Source organism: Mesocricetus auratus, unplaced genomic scaffold (genome assembly GCF_017639785.1).
Source record: "Mesocricetus auratus isolate SY011 unplaced genomic scaffold, BCM_Maur_2.0 Super-Scaffold_100018, whole genome shotgun sequence".
In the NCBI taxonomy this organism is placed as follows: domain Eukaryota; kingdom Metazoa; phylum Chordata; class Mammalia; order Rodentia; family Cricetidae; genus Mesocricetus; species Mesocricetus auratus.
The window spans coordinates 25,119,238-25,140,859 of NW_024429199.1; the positions used below are offsets into that span (position 1 = coordinate 25,119,238).

Sequence of the window (21,622 nt, forward strand, 5' to 3'; positions counted from 1 at the left end):
TCAGACTAAGGCCTTTTATTAGCTGGCTTTTCAACTTAAATAATATCTTCGTGACCTAAGAACAGCTTTCAGTCACTTCTAATCACACTTCTGAAGGTAGACTTGTTGAACGTGAGGACATTTTCTTTTTCAATACAGAATAGCTTTACTATTACTGTCAGTAAATCTTTTCTTAGTGTTAACTAAAAAAAGCACCAGGTCAAAGACTGACTACATCAAGAGCCTCATTAGATACCCTTCCTTAGAACATGCGTGGAATAGGAGAACAAAAAGAGAAACAAAGACGGTTTTGGTTCGGCTGGAAGCTGAGTCCATTTCATGATGACTTAAATATCTTCGGATAATCCCCACAAGTCTCAGGAAAACAGATACATTTACTACCACCCCAAAGGGAAAAACTGCTTTTGAAATGAAGTATAGTATTGGCCTTTCTTTGTCAGTTGGCAACTCAAAATTTTTGCAGGAGTGATTATTAATACTTCTTGGCAGCCAGTTATAGCTTTAGTTTCTCTGTCTACCAAACATCATCAACTGCACACTGTTTCCATAACTGCACCACTGGATGCCTCTGAGGCTGACTGTCTCACTGCATCTGGAAACATGGTGGGCCCATCACTCTTTTATCTGCAAAGAAAACAAAGTACCACTATCATTTTAAACACTTTACAAGAACAACAAAAGCAAGGGACAGTGAAATAAACTTTTTCTTTTTCCTTCACTATTTCCCTTTCCCCTGTCATACTACTTATGTGTTTTCTTCATATAAAACATTCATATTAGTTATGGGACTGTAGAGGAAAATTCAAACTACTGAAATTTCCCGGTTCAGTTCTGGCTATTTCCTTTAAAATGTCATTGCAGTTTATCATATATAAGAGTCATGTGTAAGAAAATGCTGAAACTACACTAATTCAATTTTTTGGCTGACTTATTTCAAATACACTAAAAACCAGTAATTTAAATAAAAATAATATAGCTTCTTCTACTAAATAAACCAGGACTTCCAATTTATTTGACCCCATATATCTGATGCTTTCATCCTCTGCTAATTTAGAAACTATTTTAATATAAATTTTAATTTCTTGTTCCAATATTGTGTGCTTCCTTAAGCCATAAAATCTCTGCAATCACCCTGAAGGGTGAAGATGACAAGATTAACTATGGACACAGCCGGTGGCTTCAAATACCTCAGTGACGACACCAGCAGCTACTGTGGAGCCACCGTAGCGCAGCATAAACCTCCCCAGCTCCTTGAAGTCTTTGTAGAGCTCCAGAGCCACTGGTCTCTGCGTCTGCAGCTCTACCAATGCATTCTGGCCCTTAGTCAGCAGCCTGTTAACAGTGGAAGGACAAAGAAGGAACAAATGATTCAACACAGATGAGGGAGCACGGGAAAAGCGACCAGTTCACATCCAACCAGCAAATCAACTCAGTCCTCCAAAATCAGGAGAAAAAGTTGCATGTGTTTATGTTTTAAATGCAAGCATATGCCTTTTAATTTTTCCAGGCTAAAAGGAACGAGGGTAGTTAGATGTCAAGTAGGTGTGTGTGTGTGTGTGTGTGTGTGTGTGTGTGTGTGTGTGTGTGTGAACCAATCTTAAGACACACCTCTGTCCCCTCAGGCCCACTACATCCTATCTCCTAAATGCTCAAACACCCATTATGATCAATGCTTCTCAACCATTCCCTGAAGAAATCTAGAAGTTTAGGTATCTAATAAAGTAAATGATACTGAAGCTTAATATTATCAGAATATTAACTCTTAATCCTCCTTTATAATGTATTTATTTAGTTTTGCAGTTCTGATGATTCAACCTTGGGTTTCATACATGTTGGGTATATTACACTAGGATTCTGTAGCAGGCAGGGAGATTCAAGATTGGATATGATGAGCCCATTTCAATTGAAAAGTTCTTCAAAAAATTGTCGTACAACCCAGACACAAACAATCCCACATAGAGGAACATTTATGTAAGATACTGAATTGGTTAGAATCCTGCCTTTTACTGCCACATGGAAGCTTTGTGTTACTCTGCTGCTTCATGTGATTGCTGAGACATACGTCATTTGACATTCATGACAGAGCCTAGCAAACATGGACTGTGAGAAATGCCATCCTTACAGTTCTACAGTGTTTCCCAGAGCATCATGGCAAACACTGATGTGAGAAGCTACGAACCCCAGCTAAGCGCCTCCTTCAGGAGACATGCAGGCAGCCCTTCCCTCCTGAGGAGCAGGCTGCCTTCAGTTCTCTTCACTGGCAGCCAGCCCATTAACCCATCAGGCATCCTGGGCCTCTTACACAGGTGCAAACAGTGAGAAATCCTCAACGGCAAAGAAGGGGATTTTGGGTGGGATTCCCCACGGGCTCAAGATGAGGGAAACCCCAAAGTGCAGGCAGCCAAACCAAACTAGGATACCCTTTAACCTGCACCAAGTAAGAGTCTGTGTTTTGCATATGCACTTGCAGTTTTATTTTTATTTACAGTATACTCAGTTTCTGCATCAGGCAAAGAAGAGCTGTACAGACCTCAGCTTGGAGACCAACACCATAGTAATCACCTCCGTTTAAGACCATGTGGACATGAACACAATTATGTCACAGGGTGGAAAAAGTAAGGTGCTAGAGACCATGCAGAGACTTTCTCCTCAGGCAAGGGAACAAGTTCAATGAGCAGGGGACAAAGTTAAGAAAAGCACGAGACTGAAATCTGGAACAAGTGGCAGACAAATTAAAATCCATCTTTAAGAACATAGGACATCAATATCTGTGGCTTGATCCATATGTATATATTTGTATTTTTATTTATAACTCCCATCACCACCATACATCACTTTAACCATATCTAACATTTATTCCTACACTAGAGCGTAAACGTTTATGCAGGAGTGTGTATGACTGCACATGTGTGTATGACTGCACATATATGTGTAGGTGAATACACACATAGGTGTTCATGCGTGGGAAGGTGAAGATCAGCCTTGGATGACATTCTCAGGCACTGTTCATCTTGTTCTTTGACGTGAACTCTTGACAATTATGCTAGCCTGATAGGCCAGTGAACTTCAGGGATCCACTTGGCTCCGCCTCCTGGATGCTGCCATTACAAGCGGGTCCCAGGTCACCTAGCTTTTTTCCATGGGCCCTGAGGCTCAAACTCAGCAAGCACACACTTTACCAACTGAGCTATCTCTCCACCCCCTAAATGTTTATTTATATATAGTTTTTAATCTAGTCACTAAAAAGCAATTGATAGAAAAGTAAACTGGACTCCACTTAACTCAGCACACAGACGGGCTTATCTGTAAGGAATTTGCTTACATTGTTAGTGTTTATGCTTTCTGCATTGAAACACTTACTTAGGCTTTTTCTTTGTGACTTCGCCAGTACTTTTGTTTAGGACACTAATCAATCGTTTAATCGTAGCAGGCTCACTGACGGTCTGGTAGTGTAACAGCACCTGAAGCAGACAAAAACAGGAAACACTGAGAACTATGTGCAACAGTAGCTCCAGCCTTTCCTCCTGGCACATGATTAAGTACACTCAGCTCATCACATGGCTAGAGTCACTTCCTAAGGACTCTCCAGCAAATAACAAGCTTTGAGTGTGCTACCAGTATGTCTACAGTGTGAGAAGAGCAAACCACATTCCCAGAAAGCAGTAACGCTGACCTACTTTAAATGGTTTGTAAGCATCATTTTGTGCCATTTAGTTGTAGAAAGACACACTTCCTATTTGGAATTTCTAACCACAATAGTTTGCACTTGCAGAAAAGAGAAAAGCAAGCCAGGGATGTAGCTCAGGGACAGAATGCTTGCACAGCATGCACTAGGTCATGGGTCCTACTCCCAAAGAGAGTGAAAGAAAGAAAGAAAGATGGTGAGGGGGGGTGGATGTGCAAACCTAGACTTTGGGAACTTCCTGAAAGCCATACGAAAAACAATAATGGCACACTGAAACTCCAGTGCTCCAAAAAGCTAAACTTGTTTTCTTTTTCAATGGTATTTAGTGATGTAATGATGTGAAATGCAAAGATTTCAAAATAAGTAACTCCCAAGCAGAGGAATGCCACAGCATGTTGTAGTGGTAAGAAGCAATCCGTATTCAATGGTCTTAAACTGTACACTGTAATATAAAAGCAAGACTAAGAAAATAAGAAACATCTCTTCAGGTCCAAAGATTCCCTATATTCATTGCACACATGACTACATCTCCACGGCCTACCAAACATCAAAGAAAAGAGGCACATGAACTCCACTGTATTCCCTCTACTCTTTGCTGAGCTGTAACACCAGGGCTAACAAATGGGTTGTGGAAATATGGGGCTACATTTGATTTTTCCTTCTCTCTCCACTGTGTCATATATTAAGTAAAACAAACAAACAAAAAAAGCCTGTTGAATATAAGTGAAACAATCTATTTACAATCAAGGGAATTTACTGTATAAATACTGTATACTCTATTTCTTGATGCCTTAACTAATATATATAAAATCAAACCCATTCATAATCTAAAACAATTGGCAACACTGTGTCAACTTGAAAGTATACTATGCTTCACAGTGAAAGTGATGAAAAATGGGTCCTGGCTTAACTGTCTCTACTTGGTTTGTAAATATGGACAATGCCAACAAGGTCCACAATGTCTTCCTCACAATTCTGAAAACTCAAAGCATTTCTCCCAACTCTATTATACAGACTCTTCCAAGCAGAGAGACTTGATGTGAGGCAATTCAGTTCTGTGTATTTCATGTGCCACTAACATTAACAAGTTACGGGACAGAGAAAGTATGTGTCAGACATGGTGTTGGGTGTAGCATGTGTGCAGTCAGCTTTCTAACAAAATCTTTAACATTTCTGAAATCTGAAACACACTGGTCTAAAAGGGTGTCAGGGATTGAACTTGACTTCATGGGTAATTGTGAGAACCAAATCATGTTTCATGAAACTACAATGTTAGGCAACAAAATAAGTACATTTCCTTAAGTAGCCTATTAAAAATACCAGTGAATATATGGTCATTTGGTAGTCAACAAAGGTGCCTATGCTGGTTACTAAGGCTATAGCAGGCTCTTTTTTCAGCAGATGTAGTAGGAAACTGGATGAGCAAATGTAATGTAATGACAATGAAGCTTTGCCCAACACCACATATAGACCGACTACAAGTCGACTGGTGACCCAACCGCACAAGGTAAACTACAGGGCTCTAAAAGAAAGCCTAGGCAAAGACTTTGGGATATCATCTTTATCCCCGAGTTCATGAACACCAAAGGCACTGATAAGAAAAAATAAACTGGATTTCTCCAAAATTAAAAAGTTATTATTACTTTTTTATTGTAGAACACGAAGAGAGTGAGATATACTTTTCAATTCTACTCAGAGCAATGGCTGCAGGATTAGTTTGGGGTGATGATGCTCTTGAGATGGACAGCAAAGATGGTTATCAATACTGAGTGTACTGAATTACACTTAACAATGTATATTTTCTTAGATGCAGTAACTACAATAAAAATAAAATATGTATTACAATTTACTCAATCTTATAATTTATTCTTTAAAAGTATATAGCTGTCCTAACAACTAAGAGAAATTTACACATACTCTGTATGTAGTATTGGCAGAAGTAAGTGCTCACTAGTAAAATGTTAATTGTTTAAGAAGGCCTTTCTTAATTTTGTTCCTACTACAGTAGATACATACAGCCATTTTCCTGATCACAAATTATCTCTTAGAGTAGCTGAAAGCTTCATTTGATGCTTATTTTTAAGAAACTACCATAGGCAAGAAGATAGTGGTACTATTCAAAGTAAACATTGCCCTCTTGACGCCTCTCCATTGGTAAATACTAATTATTGTATATGTAAACACACGTTACAACAACCTCCCTGCTTGCTAGGAATCAGTTCCATTCATTCTAAGGCATTTGACTGGGGCCTACTTGCTGACCTGAAATGGTTAATAATGAAATATTTCAATTATAAGAACTCTTTTGGTAAAATACTTTTTAAAAAGAGAATAAATTCTGGTCGTATTATCTTTCCAGATTAGAATAAGATGCTAATTTAAAACAAATAGTGCATATATGTGTAAGTAATGGCTTTCCAGAGTTTATAAAAACAAGAACATTGCACGGTGAAAATGACTTTTACCTTCAAAGGAAAAGTATTCAAATCCACCGAGACACACTTTAAAAAGAAAATTATTTTATGTGCATTGATGTTTTGCCATGGGTGTCAGGTCCCCTGGAACTGGAGTTACAGACAACTGTGAGCTGCCATGTGGGTGCTGGGAATTGAACCTGGGTTCTCCAGAAGACTAGTCGGTGCTCTTAACCACTGAGCCATCTCTCCAGCCCCAAGACACACTTTTTGCTGTTACAAAGTGTCTGTACTCATGATCCAATTGGAAAGGAGTCTCTTAAGTTATAAATGCAGGGAACTACATGAGTGTAGTCTTAAGTCTATGAGAAGAAAATTATATGTGAAATGAGATATCTACAAGAAACATTTTTCTGGGATTAGAAACACTATGAAAATCTCCTCATCCCACAGTGAAGTAGGAGTAAGCTGGTCAATGACGCCCTGTAGAGCAATCACATCATTTAGGGTCAGAGTTTATCAAATGTGACAAGAGCTCAGGACACACCTGAAATCTCAGTGTGCACACATGCCAGGTGGATAGTGTGTGAGCAAGAAAACACATGAAGTCAAAACAGCAGATAGCTATGGATTATGCAAACAGTTTCCTTATTTTCTGTATTTGTGTGGCTGCCTAATCTTTAAAACTGATCTATCACCTTTATACTCTGAAATACCAAAAATAAGTATACTAAACAAAATAGAAGCACCTAAATTTAAGATGCCAGGTAAGCTTTACTACCCAGTAAAAAGTCTATCATTTTCTTCAGAAAATCTATATTATCATCAATTTGAATCACTGATTATGATTCTTCTCTTGAAAAAGTTCTCAGACTCAGGAATCAAAATAAGGGTGGAAAAGGTGCCTCAGGGGTTAAAAACACTGCTTTTCCAGAGGACCTGGGTTTGATTCCCACAATCGCCTACAACTCAGTACCAGGGGATTTGATGCTCTTTGGCCTCTGTGGGCACACATGTATGTGGGCATACACATGGACAAATATCCATACACAGAAAATAAATAATAGAATATATTTTTAAAAGAATGAAAATAAAAAACAAAAAATATTTTCAATTTCTAACTTATTTTTCTAAATTAGAAAAGGTGTTCCTTTGAAACAATGGGCACATCTTAAGGTGAATTAGGACTTCCCCAAGTTCATAGAAGCAAGGACGATACATAGGAAACTTACAGGAAATCCTTTAGTGATAGGAACTTCAATATTGAAGATGAGGATCCGGGCTCTGAAGCGAGTGCAAGCTTTGATAGGTTCTTTGGGGTCACAAAATATGCAGCCAACACTATAACAGACAATGAGAATATTAATGAATGAGCATGAAAAAGATCACTTGGAAAGAAACTAAAACAAGTAAGCAAAGAAGAATGTTTTCTAAGGACACCACACCCCACACTCAAGAAGTACAGCTTCATGGATTACAGCTTTCATCTCAAGCACATGCTAAGTTTGTGTCAACATGAATTTACTCCATTTAGATGGCATTTGCTAAAATTATATTTGGCCAAATAACATTCTGGCTGAAACAGAACTAGTGGATTGCAAAACTCATGTACCCTGATATCCTTTATCTGATTCAAAGGCTGCTTAAACGTGTTCTCTTACTCACTTGATTTTGATGATATCCATCCCAACCAAAGTAAGAATAACGTGATCTCCCGCTGCTGCCCAATCGACAGGTTCATCGTGCAGAGTGATTCCTGGAAATGAGTAAAAACCAAAGCCTGCACTGAAACATCTCTGCACGGAGCTGTAACAGCCCAGAGTCTGGTGGTGTGCAGTCATCACTGTACTCATCATTTTCAGTTTGAATGGGTTAGGGGTGAGAAGCGGAACCACGTGTGGAGGAAGCAAGGTTCCTCTGTGGAATTGACGCGCTAGAGAACCACCCTAAAACACGGTGGCTGGTATGTGCCCACAGGAAGCCCGTTTCTTGCCATTTAACCAAATATTTCAAGCTCACTTACACAACGAAGCAAGTCTCCCAGCAGACTCCATTCAAACACTGCTACTATATTAATGGGTGCAGGCACAGTTAAATAGTTCATAAACAGGACTGGCAAGGCAACTGGTAATATTGTATTCTCTGAACCCTCCTGCCCTTCCTTTCATCTGGCCCTTAACTATTCCTGCTCAAAGGCAACTTCTTCTCAGAGTTTGTATACCATGACTCAGCACAGGAGACACAGTTTAACTTAAAAATCACCACACCCCCTAAAATACACACACACACACACACACACACACACACACACACACACACGCACACATGCACACACGCACGCACGCACACACACACTCACCTCTAAACAGTCCTAAAGAACAAATCCTCAGGACAGTGTTTAGTTTCCTTATTCCACTGCTTTTGAAACAAATCCTGCGTTATTTTATTTGATGGGTTAGATTTATAGGTTAAATTACTTTTCACTGGGAGTTGTACCTTCCAATAAAGGTCAGCCATGGTAGAACTGTTCTGGACTGACATATGTTTAATAAATTATAATCCCTTTATTTATAAAACTCTACTTTCCCCCCTTATGTGACATTTAATTTTTAGCTATAATAAAAAATGGCCATATTTGTATCTACTAGGAAATGGGGACTTGAAAATGTGAGGCAGTTGGTCTAATACAATAAAGACTTGCCTTTGGCTTAAGATTTTTAAAGAGCTTTTCATATTTACTGATCAATTTTCAAAAATACTTATTGTTTTTTCTCCCAACCATGTTTTATCCCATATCTATTTTCTAAAGGCTTTCTCCTTGGTTAGACATTACAAAAGCAGGATTTCTTTTCTTCTTTCTTTTAATACTCCAGACACTTGTTTTTCTTTTTTTTTTTTTTCAGACATCCCAGGTGGTCACCAACTAACTCACAATGTGGTCTAAAATGGCCCTGATGTAACTGTATTCCTCCCTCCTTGGCTTCCCAAAGGCTGGAATTATAGTCACACCTATTACACTTAAATTTGCTGTCTTGGAATTGCTACCTAATGACAGTCAAGCCTTTGTTCCTGGGGTAATAGAGAGTATCACAGGTGTACCTTGTGTATTTAGAGCAAAGAAAGATCCACCAGGCAAAACTTGCAAAAGCAGCGGGCAGTGCTGAGGGCTCGGACTGTCCAGGAGCAGGCAAGACTCAGGTCAGCAGCATCTCTGAACAACCGACCCCCAGAGAAATGCTCAGAGCTCCAAGTGGATAGGCACGCACACAGCAGGGAGGAACGTGGGTGACCACAGGCCTGCAGTCATTTTAGGACCACATTCTCAACCCTCAGCTGCTGCTTCCGAAAAATAACTTTTTTAGTTTATTCTAAAAAAGCTCATTGGCAGACAGAAATTAGTATTTCCTGCATGTTTTAGTTCTTCGGGGTGGGTGGATATACACACACACGCACACGCACATGCAGGACACAGGTTAAACTCAGCTGTTGTTCCTCAGGCACCAACAATCTCATGCTGATTTGTTTTGTTTTGAGGCAGGACTTTGCCAACATGTTTAGCTGCAGTGAAACCTAGAGACCGCCCGCCCACCTGCCCGCCCGCCTCTCAGGGCTAGGATTGGAGTTCCCATGCCAGCCTCTGTTTCGTGGGCTCTAGGGCTGCGCTCAGTTCTTCTGCCGGCATGGTAAACACTTCACCAGCTGAGCTGCCTCTGCATCCAGTGCTGCAGGTCTTCTCTGCCTCAAAAGCAGAAGCAGAGAGCTGCACTTGCAGACACCAGAGCTATGGAAAGTGAGTCTTCTCAGAGTACATATTATTTTTCACCTACCCAGACATGCCATGGTCTCTGGCTGGCAAGAAAAATAGGATCAAACGGAAATATATTTTGCCATTCTCATAAAACCTTTGGTGGCTCACACATGAACTCTCAGCACTTGAGAGGTTATGGCAAGAGGTCACAGACATAAGGCCAGCCTAGGCTACAGAGCTATCCTGAGCTATGTAGCAAGACACTATATCCAAATACCAAGTGCTGAGCACAAGCGGTATTTCCACCTAGCAGGTATCTGGATTCAATCCCTACCACCTGAAGGAATGGAGGTAGGAGGAGAAGGGCAAATCGTGGCAGGAGACTTTTAAAATTGAAAGTTTTAAAACGCACATTCAAATTCATAAACTTGCCAAGCACAACTATGAACACAAACTAAATGAGCAACAGAGGGGTGTACTGGAATGCTAACATTTCCAATAGGATATACTTCAGCTTACACCTGCTGTAACTGATACTATTCTATTGTAAAACATCTTCCATTTTACCCAGAAGTCACAGATTAACTAGAAGTCAGGTTAGGGCTGAGTAGAACTGAGAACTTTATAAGCTAAATTTAGATAAGAACATACACACGAAAGGCTAAACCTTAGACGGAAATAGTTATCAACAATCATCAACCCTGTACACAGTACACTTCTGAAACAGTGGAGGTGCAACTTAAGTTAGCTCTATTTCTCCTTAATATTGAGTGCTTCTGTGTTGGTCTCTTACTTATGCCTTCCTATATTTACCTTAAACATGGGGGTGAGGGGTGAAATCAAAGGTATCACGATCAAAGCTGTTAATTGATTCTGAAATATGGGTTCCATGGTGACAAACTACCTGCTACTGACTAGCTACACTATCAGGACGGATTCTTTAGTTTCTTCTACAAATTATAAATTTATAAGTATCTGTCTGGTATGTACACGGTTGGCTCAGTCTTAAGGGTTAAAATGTTATATGTACACACTGCCATGTGCCACAACAGAAAAGAAATCGTTTAATGTTTTCATGTTTTAGTGTTCAACAGTCAGTATCATTTTGACAGTGAGTCACAATTTCAGTAAGAGGATATTTACTCCAGAGTTATAACCAAACTACTGAAGAAGAAACCTGCTGTCTTAAGGCCTGTTAGCAAAAGCATGCTGCACACTGGTCATACCTTTTACCGTACAAGTTTCATTGGGTGGCATTGCTAACAGTCGGTCACCAGTCTGGATATAACCAGCTTCAATCTTACCAGTCACACAAAAGCCAGATCCTTGATCTGCAAAACATACCAACATCATATGAAGCACTTAGTAATGTTACCTGATAATTAATACTGTGATATTTCTTCCCTACATAATCACAAAAGGCCAGGAGTTAACCACCAAGCAATGGCCAAATTAGAAGTTTTAATACCTCTACCAAATATTCATTCACATTCACTTCACATTCCAGTTTTCCCTGCAAATAAAATTATTCATATTACAAAAAGTGAAGGTTCATTCCTTTCCAAATGTTTACTGAATGACTAATAAATACCAGGCACTCTGCTAAGCTCTGGGGCAGGAGAAGGAAACAGGTCATTTTCCATAAGAAACTTAGCCCAGTAAAGAAAGACAAAAGCAAGAGCTACAAATGCAATGTAAATAAACAGAAAAATTGTGTGCCTAAGAATCCACAGTGGGAAGCATCAAGGTGTGGACAGTAGGGGGGAAATAATGGACATTACTTCATGAAAAGCATGAGAAGAAGAGAAATGAGGCATGAGAACACTATTTCAGAATCTGAAAATGAAGCCCACACACCCAGGAGGCAGGTCACAAAAACGAGGTGACAGGAGAAAGTGGGTCAAAAAAACCAGGAAGAAAAAAGTCTATGACAACAACCATCATCAAAAAGAATGCAAATTTGAGTACAGCAGGAGTCAGAACTAGAGAGTGTGTGTTACCTCAGCAGGATACACTAAAGGGAACAAGCGAGCAGAAGCTGGGATCTGCCCAGAGAGCGAGCAGGAGGTCATCAAACCCCAGCTACAAGAAAGCGACTGCTTCTGGTGGATGTTTTACACAGATAATGGGCATTTCAAAAGCATAAGTGTATTCCCTCTACCACCACCTCTCTGCAGACTAATCATGATGGTACTTCAGTTCCATCCCATCCCTCCGCTGACATTCAGTTACTAAATGTGCACTGTGTGGGGTACTGGACCAGATGTTGCAGATGCCTAAGACTCTGTTTGTCTTCAAGGGGTCACAAAATAAACGGCAGAGAAAACACTGTAACAGTGGATACCAGTGCAGGCTGGGGTAAGGAATACAGTGGGTGCCTGTGTGGGTGGGCACAGAATCAGGGTAAAGTTTGTTCAGTGCAAATGCACTCCTTCTTCTCTCTGTGATAATGGAGACTTAGGATATCTTTATAACATCAATTATACCAATCTACCAATGCTGTATACTTTGGTTTATATCTCCCATTCTACTATCTTTCTATAGTTCTCTAGATAGGGCCTTCTACATATTTTTAAGTTAGTATAACACCTTCTCCATCAGCCTGAAACTTTGCCTCCCAGCTCTACAGTACAAGGTTTCCTGGTATCTTAATCACTAGTCTTTTACCACAGCTAATGGTTCTGATTTGTCTATGTGATACTGTGTCTTCCCCAGACTGACACAGGTGGGTAGGAAGCAGGCAGAGAAAGAAAGGAACACTAAAGCATGGAAATTAACGGGCAGACATGGAGCCAATCAGGACCTTAAATATATACATATTTTACTAGTTTTAAAATCATTTATTTTGTGTGTCTGAGTGTGTGTGCTCAATCGCTGCACTGCAAGTGTGTGACAGTCAGAAGAAAACCTTCAGGGGTCGATTGTCTCCTTTCCCATGTGGGACCAAGGGACTGAACACAGCTGTCAGGCTTGGCGGCAAATGCCTTTAGAGAGTGTGCCATCTTGCCAGCGCCTTACTCTAGATGTTAAGAAGTGATGAATTACCCAGTTTGCTTAGGGTCAGGTCTCTTTTCAGGTGAACGTGAAGTGGGAAGTGGTGTGTACACTGTAGGGTGTTGGGCTCTCTGGGACAGGGCCATGTGAGGTAAGAGTGAACGTTTGCTGCTCATCCTTACATTCCAGCAGAGGGGACGAACCCAAAGACAGCACAACAAGAACACAAGACACAAAGAGAAGACGGTCAGCACAGTACACAACTCTACCGCATAACACTCACCTTTGAAGACATCCGACACACATAATCTAAAAGGTTTGTCAATGGACCGTTGAGGTGGCTTGAAGGAATCTGGTAGAAAAAGGGCAAAAAATTCAGTTTAAATTATGAGGCTATGGACATTGCTCTGCAGAAGAGCCCAGCTTGCACAGGGCCTGGTTTTGATTCCCAGCACCCGCAAACCCAAAAAATAATTATTTTTCCATTATCTCAAGTGTGCCCATCATTGTCTCTATTACTAACAGTAAATGACTGTCATTCATATACTTTACATTTATAAACCATATTTATTTCCCACATATCACTTCATTTAATTCTAGCTAGTCTCTCAGATAGGGAAGGTTGGCTATAACCTCATAATGTAACTTCAAAGCACTGAGTTTTACTTTAAATAGTACACATGATTTCAAAACTGAGAGCCTAGTTCCTATGCTTTTTCATATACATTCTGTCTCTCATAAAGAACTCTAAATAATAATTACTATCAAGTTCATAGCGCATCAAAACAGCGTGGCAGCAGTGTACATACCAATTTGTTCCAATAAACACGATCCTTTATACCACTTGGTGAGCTCACTTGACTGTGATCTTGTGATTAAATTTTCACCACTGAGACCACTCGTAGGGATAAAAGCTACATCACTCTCCTATTAACGAGATGGAAGGTAGAAACTTACTTAGAGCATTACATAAGCAGAAAGGGCAAGGACCCATCATTACTACTGACTGAGTCAACCGTGCACAACAGCAACAGACTTCTCAGAAGGTAACAGCAATCAGCCAAGCATAGCCCTGAGGTTATTTGGGGGAAATTTGGAAACTTTCTTCTAAATATTAAAGCACATTTACTCACTGATGTAGGCATATTACAGGTTTTTACTGGATAAATTCTTTTCTACGACCTCTTTAAACTTAACTATCTAAAGTGGTAGGGCGAAAAAATCTCTTATTTACATAAAACCTGGGCCAAATACTCAATATATGCACATTTTAAAGAATATATCATACACATATACCCAGAGGAACTGGAAAGAAAAATATAATTAACATACTTAACAAGATAATGTCAATACAGAAGGAAAAGGAATGAATAGGTATACATAACACTAAGGATTTATGGATTAAGTCATAAGGTATATTATTTCATATTTTTTAAAATTACATATAATACATGTAAGTATATATGTAAACATATAGTTTTAATGAAGCTATGGCACTTGGGGCAATAATACGACCGTAAGAGCCATAGACTAGGCATAAAAGAGCCAGTACTAGACATAAAAAAAAATACCTTTCAAGTTGTTGGTAAAGAGAGTCTAAGCAATATGGGGTATTTCTGTTCCATTGGTTGTCTCCCAGAAGTTACATCTAAGAGCCTAGCGCTAAAGACACCACACACATTAGACACAGGACTAGGAGGAATTGAACTGGATTTGTCCTTAAAGCCTCCTCTCTGTGGATTAGCAAGCTATCAAGAGAGGGAAGCAATCAACAGTCCTACCCAGTTGAGACACCTCTGAACCATAGCAGTGAGGAGCATGGGAAGAGAACCCTAAAGATGCAACAGTGGTACTTATGTCTTAGCAGTAATCAACAGCTATATAATTGGATTCAAGGACTGCTTAACAGGAGAGAAATCATGCCTGCTATTGGAAAACTATCCAACCACTCATAGCTAGTGAGGTTATGGATCTTAGAGGAGAACCTACGCTGCCACTTTACTAAACCAGTGTATTTCCTGAGTGCATTCTAAATACTTATTCTTTTATCCATAGATAACTGTAGCTTCTCAACCTCATGAAAGGAGCTTCCCCTTGCTGCAGATAGAGACCATTACAAAAGTTACAAATGATCCAAGTGAAGAAAACAAGTGACTGAGGGTGCCTAGCTCCAACTTATAACATTATAACATAACCCCACACACCTAAGGCTCAAGGAACATGGTGGAAGAGGGGACAGAAAGATTCAAAGTTGGAGAAAAAAAAAGCAATATTGACTTCTACAAATGATAGGGAAATTACATTCATGATAATCAATAACATGTATGCCAAAGCAAGACCTCAGCAATGACAGAGCCAATAGACACGCTAACATGGAAGAGTAAGTCTTTGTCTAAGGCTCCACCCTTACAGAGAATAGTCAACTAAGGAATGCTGAGGGAGGGGAAAAGTGGTCCTCTCCAGGGATGAGTCCCTAAGTGATTAACCAGTACCAAAGAGTTAGGTCTGAAATCATATGCATACAAGCAACAGTTTGTACTGACACATCTATGTATATATACGTATGTGTGTGTGTTATATATATCAATATATCAAAACTAACAACCGAAGAAAAAGAGGCCATGATTTGAGAGTGAACAAGAGGAATGGGAAGAGCTGGAAGGAGTAGGGGGTAAGGAAAATGATGAAATATTTTAATTAAAAATAAAAAGACTAAAAAAGAATGTTAGTATATTAGCTTATTTTCTGTTATCAGCAAAATGACGTAGAGAAATAACCAAACTAATTTAAAATTGTCATACCTTAAAACCTGCTTGCTTAAGAAAGTGCCCAAGTTTCCCAGTAATCTCTTGAAATCTTTCTTGTTGCCAATTTACCTGATAAAGATCCAATTTATACTTAGAATTATGCATGAGAATGACATGTAAAATCAGAATTTCTATAATAAAATGTACATAGCCAAATATATAAAATATAAATTAAAATTAAAACTCACATATGACCCAAAACTAAAACAGGAAGCCAACAATCTCTTATAGTTAGGATCTACTAGTTATGCTAAAAGTGATTTTGAATTTGTAGAGAAAAGTAATTTATTAAATCATGCTTTCATCAAACATTAGATTAAAATAAAAGTACCCACCTCAGCCAATCATACTAAACAAGTATGGAATGTCAACTCCAGGTCATATGCAAAATTTAGGTGTATGTATACCAGTGTCTACCATTGTACTGGCCTGTCCTTGGGGTTCTGACAGGATGCCCTCAGCTGCAGCCACTAAGAGCACCACCTGTGCACATTCACTATGTTCCCTTTTAAAGGGGTCCTGCCCACCACCCATCCTTCTCTGTCTGTCTGTCCCTACCTCTCTCTGTTCCTCATTTTCTTCCTCCCTCCCTTCCTCCCTCCCTCCCTCCCTCTTTCTTTTCTTCTCTCTCCTGCTGCTCCTGTCTCCAGAGGCTTGTCTTCCCTCTTCCCTTTCCCTTTTTTATGATCCCCATCCCTAAGGAAACAAACAAACAAACAAACAAACAAACACCCTCTGCTTGAATCCTGGCACATGGCATCTTTCTCTTGTGTGCTGCTTTTCTTTAATTACAACACATACCACAAGAGGAGTGTGAGCAATAAAGTCCAGAATCTTATGTATACTACAATATGAGTATTTGCCCAAAAAGCTCTCTAGTTTTCTCCACGTTTGAAATTTTCATATAAAAATGCTAGAGAAAAAATTATACTACATGTATTATAGAACCAGATAAATTACAGAACAGAGAATATTGATACATATTTATCAGAAGCTAGGATGAAGAAAATACCTAAACATGAGTAAAATACATATGTGTATGTCCAAATAACCAAAATGGAAAATGAGCAAACTATACAAGTAAGTTTCAAAGGAAAAACATACTTAAATATCTTTACTATTCATAAAACAATGAAATTAACAAATGAAATATGTTCTATATATCAAAATAGAAAATAAAATTTTCATAACAGTTGATTTGCAAGTTTATGGTCATAAATACACTACATGAGCCAAGGGTAAATAATCAGCACATTTCTCAAAGGCGCACTCACATCACATTTAGCAGGTTTCAAAAGTTATATGGCCTAAGGCCCAGGGAACAAGCCATATACACTCACATTTATCCACAAAACAACTAGAAATCTTCAAAATTAGATTTTTTAATGAATCATATTAACATAGCCTACAATAAAATGATAAAAAAGTTCTTTATCCAAGAAAACATCCATTAGAATGTTGTCAACAGTTTACAAAGAGAGTAATCATATAATCCAGTGACTGTGATGGAGAGGAAAAATGAAAACTCCTATCTATAAAGATAAAATTGGCATATATACAATGAAATAGCTTTATTCTTCTATTTTACAATGATCTGTATTATTGTGTAGTTGACAAATTTCAAGTTCCAAAAAGTCATTTTGAAAATAAGATGTTCTTGCTTAAAAATTAATAATACCATGTTCAGTTAATTAAGAGATAGAAAATTTGTTTTTCTTGATATGATACCGAGATTAATCAAATACATACTAGTTCCATCTGTGGGCATCTACATGTGCAGAATGGTAGTCATCTACATTTTTTTGGTTTGTTTATTTTATGTGCACTAGTGTTTTGCCTCGTGTATGTATGGGTACCACAGAGTCTAGTGCCTGTAGAAGGAAGCCAGGCGATGGTGTTGGATTCCTAGAACAGGAGTTACCGGTTCCTGGTTGTGAGCCGCCCTATGGGGGCTGGGAAACAAACCCAGGTGCTCTGAAAGAGCCACAGATGCTCCTAACCCCAGAGCCATCTCTCCAGCCTCCAGAATAGCATCTTAATCAACATCTGAAACAAATTCTCAGAGTCCTTTAGCTACCTGATCCATTTTATTGACAGCCACAGCAAGCTGTGTCACTCCAAGAGATCGGACTAAAAGGCCATGCTCTCGAGTCTGTCCTCCAGTCTCAAACCCAGCTTCAAACTCTCCTCTGCTGGCATCAACAACTAAAACAGCTACATCCGCCTGTGGGAGGAGAAAGAATCAACTGGAAATCATGCAAAGGGCAGGGTGCTCAATGAACCACCTGGTCAGATTTAAAGGCAGGCTATAATATGACCCCAACCTGAAACCAAACACCAACCAAATGGGAGACCACCACAGGCAGCTTGCTAAAAGAACCTTGTATCACAAAGTTCTCTGCCCTTACCTGGTGACTTAGACATTTCTCTTTTCATACACAAATCCATAAGAAAAAGTCCATGTTCCCTGTCAGCCTTCTGGCTGCCATGAGTCTTGGGTTAACCATTGTTTGTGCAATTCTACTTCCATCTTGGGAAAGCAGTTTACAAAATTTTGCAAAAAAAAAACTAAACCAACCAACCAACCAAACAAACAAACAAACAAAAAAACTATGCCCCATCGCTGCTCTTCCTGATCCATTCTTATCAATTATTTCTGTCAATGTCTTGTCTGGATATTTTTCAAAGAATACTGCTCATTTTCCCTTATAGACAGATTTTGCTTAGAGTTGTAACTGTCCTCAGTGATACTCAGGCTAGAGTGACACTTGGTACAGTCCACAAAAGCTTTTTAATTGTTTGACAGGTTTTATTGCTGTTTTCTATACAGTCTGGTTTACAGAGAATTTCACAAAGATTATCATATGATCCTTACCATACATATGGGAGATGAAATGGTCATAAAGTCTAGAATCTATAATAATACCACATTCTGTACAGAACTTTATCATGTAAATTACACTGAGCACCCATAAGCTCAGCATGGTGACATACACCTATAACACCAGTATGGAAGGTAGAAACGCAGCTCATAAAGTCTGGGCTACACAGAAGGTTAGTCTGAACTCACAGCAAGTTCCAGTCTTAAAAAACCGAAACAACAAAAGTAGCATTTGGGTACTCTGTCTGGTGGGACGACATAGACTATTTTACTTACTCAAATAACTCTATCTTAATTCTACTTTAAAGTATGTATTATCATGCTAGACTTTAATCTTAGTAATAAAGGGGTGGGGGTGATCAAGAAATATACACGTGTACGCCACAATTTTAACACTAAAGTTCCTATCTGCTAACCTCTGCAGCTGTAACATGGCAGGAAGCTTAGATGACACACATAAGCAGGTCATGAAAAATACAATATATCTCATTTTTTTTCTAAGCTCTTAAAGTAAAACTTTCTATTTTAACCGCATAGTTGCAAGTTGGATGGCCGTCAAGAACTGAAGGCACAATCAGTATGGCACACTCGGCTAAGACAGACAATCTGAGTATGGCACACTCGGCTAAGACAGCAGGTACCTGGGCTGCTCCAGTGATCATGTTGGGAATGAAATCCTTATGGCCCGGAGCATCCATTAATGTAATAACTTTGGTTGTGGTTTCAAACTTTGTCATGCCAACATCCATTGTTACTCCCCTTAAACAAAACATAAGATGGTTAAAATCTACTGTATAAATAGTCAGTGATGTGGACTACACTTCTTAATAACAGGCTAAATGACAATACATACTTATTTTGCATAATGAAACAAAGAATTGAAATATCAGCTGTAACCCATTATTCCTGTGTGCTATGAAACCAAGGTTGTATATATAGCAAACTCAATAAAAATGACAGGTATTGCCCATTTTCTTAATGTTTTGCAAGAAATTAAAATACACAATGAAAGCTATATACACACACATCTCTAGATGAGAAAAATAAATACATATGAAGAAAAGATAATGAGACAAATGATTAGGAGCACTGGCTGCTCTTCCAGAGGTCTTAAGTTCAATTCCCAGCACCCACACGGTGGCTCACAACAAACTGCAATGAGACCTGGTGCCCTCCTCTGGCCTGGGCAGTATGCAAACAGACACTGTATACAGAATAACAAATCTTAAAAAAAAAATGATCTCTTCTAATGCTCTGTTCATGTCACTGGTTTTTGAAATAAACAGAACACTTGCAAAGTTGGTCAATAGCTATAATTTGAAGACAAGAGGTATCAGAGATGCCCAATTTTTTATAAAATTAAGAGAGATAAATGGCAATTTGCATCATAGTCCATTTCAGCCTTCTTACGAGATCAAACCAGGATCTCTTCAGCTACAAAACAAAGATTCCAATTATAAGATATCCTTAGGAATGGCCACAAGAGCCCTCAGTCATGTGATTTTGGAAACTTAAAGGGGAGAAATCAGTTGGGTGATAAACTAGGTTTGCTCTAGACCAGAGGTTCTTAATCTATGGGTCATAACCCCCACAAGGGTCGCATATCAGATATCTACATTACAACTCATAACACTAGCAAAACTCTAGCTATGAAGTAGCAATGAAATAATTTTATGACTGGGGGGGGGTCACTGCAACATGAGGAACTGTATTAAAGGGTCACAGCATTACAAAGGTTGAGAAACACTACTCTAGAACATTCAAACTTAAAAAAAAATCCAGTCTTCCTTTAATAGCAAGTGTCCTAACACTACAATAAGTTAGAGGTTTACCATGGCATAGTGAAGTGGCCTCCCTCAAGCCATTCCAGCTTGCCAAAGTGATGCCTAACCCTGCTTATGTTCTACAACACCTAGGGGTTCACACCCTTTCATGGGATATGAAAATGTCACCTGGCTTATTAATTCCCATTCTTCAACACTGGTTGCAATATTTAACATGGTAGACTTACTACCATGTTAACATGGTAGAACATGCTAGTTTTTAAAATGTCATTCGGGAATAGACAGTGGTATGAACTAAAAAAAAAAAACTTCTAATATGTACTCTAAAACTTATGGTATCTACAGAATGGAGGAATAGTCTAAATTATAATATGGTAAGAAACAGAAAGCTAGCAACCACAATATCACTGCAATAAGCAGACGTTACAGCCAGAAAACTTAAATGCTTAGTCATAATAGGAATGCGTGTATTATTAGCTCACTTGTAGCTCAATGCTGATGCACAATTAAGCAAATTTATCTAAGACCTTCCAGCTTCAATTACACTCTTCTCAGTCTATTAAATCCACATAGTCAGGTTACATAAAGAAAACAAAAGCCATGTACGTGATAATCTATTAAACAAGTGGGGACTACTCAAGCTTCTGATACTGACATCACATGCAGTTCCACTGTTTTTCAAAGTATGGTAAGTAACAGGTTGAAGGATAGAAAGCAGCTTTACAATAACATGAGGGAGAAAGACCATGATGATGCAATACCCAACTTATGAGAAAAGCACTAAACATTAATACAGCCCGCTTTACTGAGAAGTGACTTCCACATTATATGTAGAGGACTGCAGGGAAAGGAATACACACAGGAAAGTCTGCAAACCCAGATACACTCTCTAATCATACTCAGATTAAAGCCATCAGAGATGTCCAAACTGTTAACTTAGAAGAGGTTCCACAGGGCCTCATAGGGTGGTAGTCACTCTTTTGACTTAGTTGCTATGTACCTGTCAATTCACTCTATGTAGGTGGCCTCTGCTTCTCCATCTCTGATAGCCTTAAGTATGATACACACTTATGCTTTAAAATACTTCAAAAGGCATACTGTTACTCTCTGGCCAGAGACATGTGATTACCTACATCCTTCCCCTAGAATCCACCCAAATGAGAACTAAGTCTTGAGACAGACAGACAGAAGGAATAACTGACTAGGTAGATTTACTTGCTTCCTTTTGAACTGTCTCATGAGAACATAGAACATGAATTAGAAACTGTGGAGACCTCTCTTCTGGGCCTGTTGGGCACTCTGAGTATAG

General features: G+C 39.0%; 1 protein-coding gene across 2 annotated transcripts in view; it reads right to left on the reverse strand.

The window, feature by feature from the left end:
* The window catches only part of Hbs1l (HBS1 like translational GTPase), a 67,126-nt gene continuing 45,504 nt past the window's right edge, over positions 1-21,622 (reverse strand). For both annotated transcript variants that reach the window (XM_013110178.3, XM_040758151.1), the window contains 11 exons: positions 19,171-19,288; positions 17,726-17,872; positions 15,643-15,717; positions 13,651-13,768; positions 13,125-13,193; positions 11,074-11,178; positions 7,765-7,855; positions 7,332-7,440; positions 3,361-3,461; positions 1,188-1,332; positions 1-624 (listed from right to left, as the gene is read on the reverse strand). In XM_013110178.3, the coding sequence (XP_012965632.1) occupies positions 613-624; positions 1,188-1,332; positions 3,361-3,461; positions 7,332-7,440; positions 7,765-7,855; positions 11,074-11,178; positions 13,125-13,193; positions 13,651-13,768; positions 15,643-15,717; positions 17,726-17,872; positions 19,171-19,288 (1,090 nt within the window). In that variant the 3' untranslated portion in view covers positions 1-612. The remainder of the gene's footprint in view (positions 625-1,187; positions 1,333-3,360; positions 3,462-7,331; positions 7,441-7,764; positions 7,856-11,073; positions 11,179-13,124; positions 13,194-13,650; positions 13,769-15,642; positions 15,718-17,725; positions 17,873-19,170; positions 19,289-21,622) is intronic.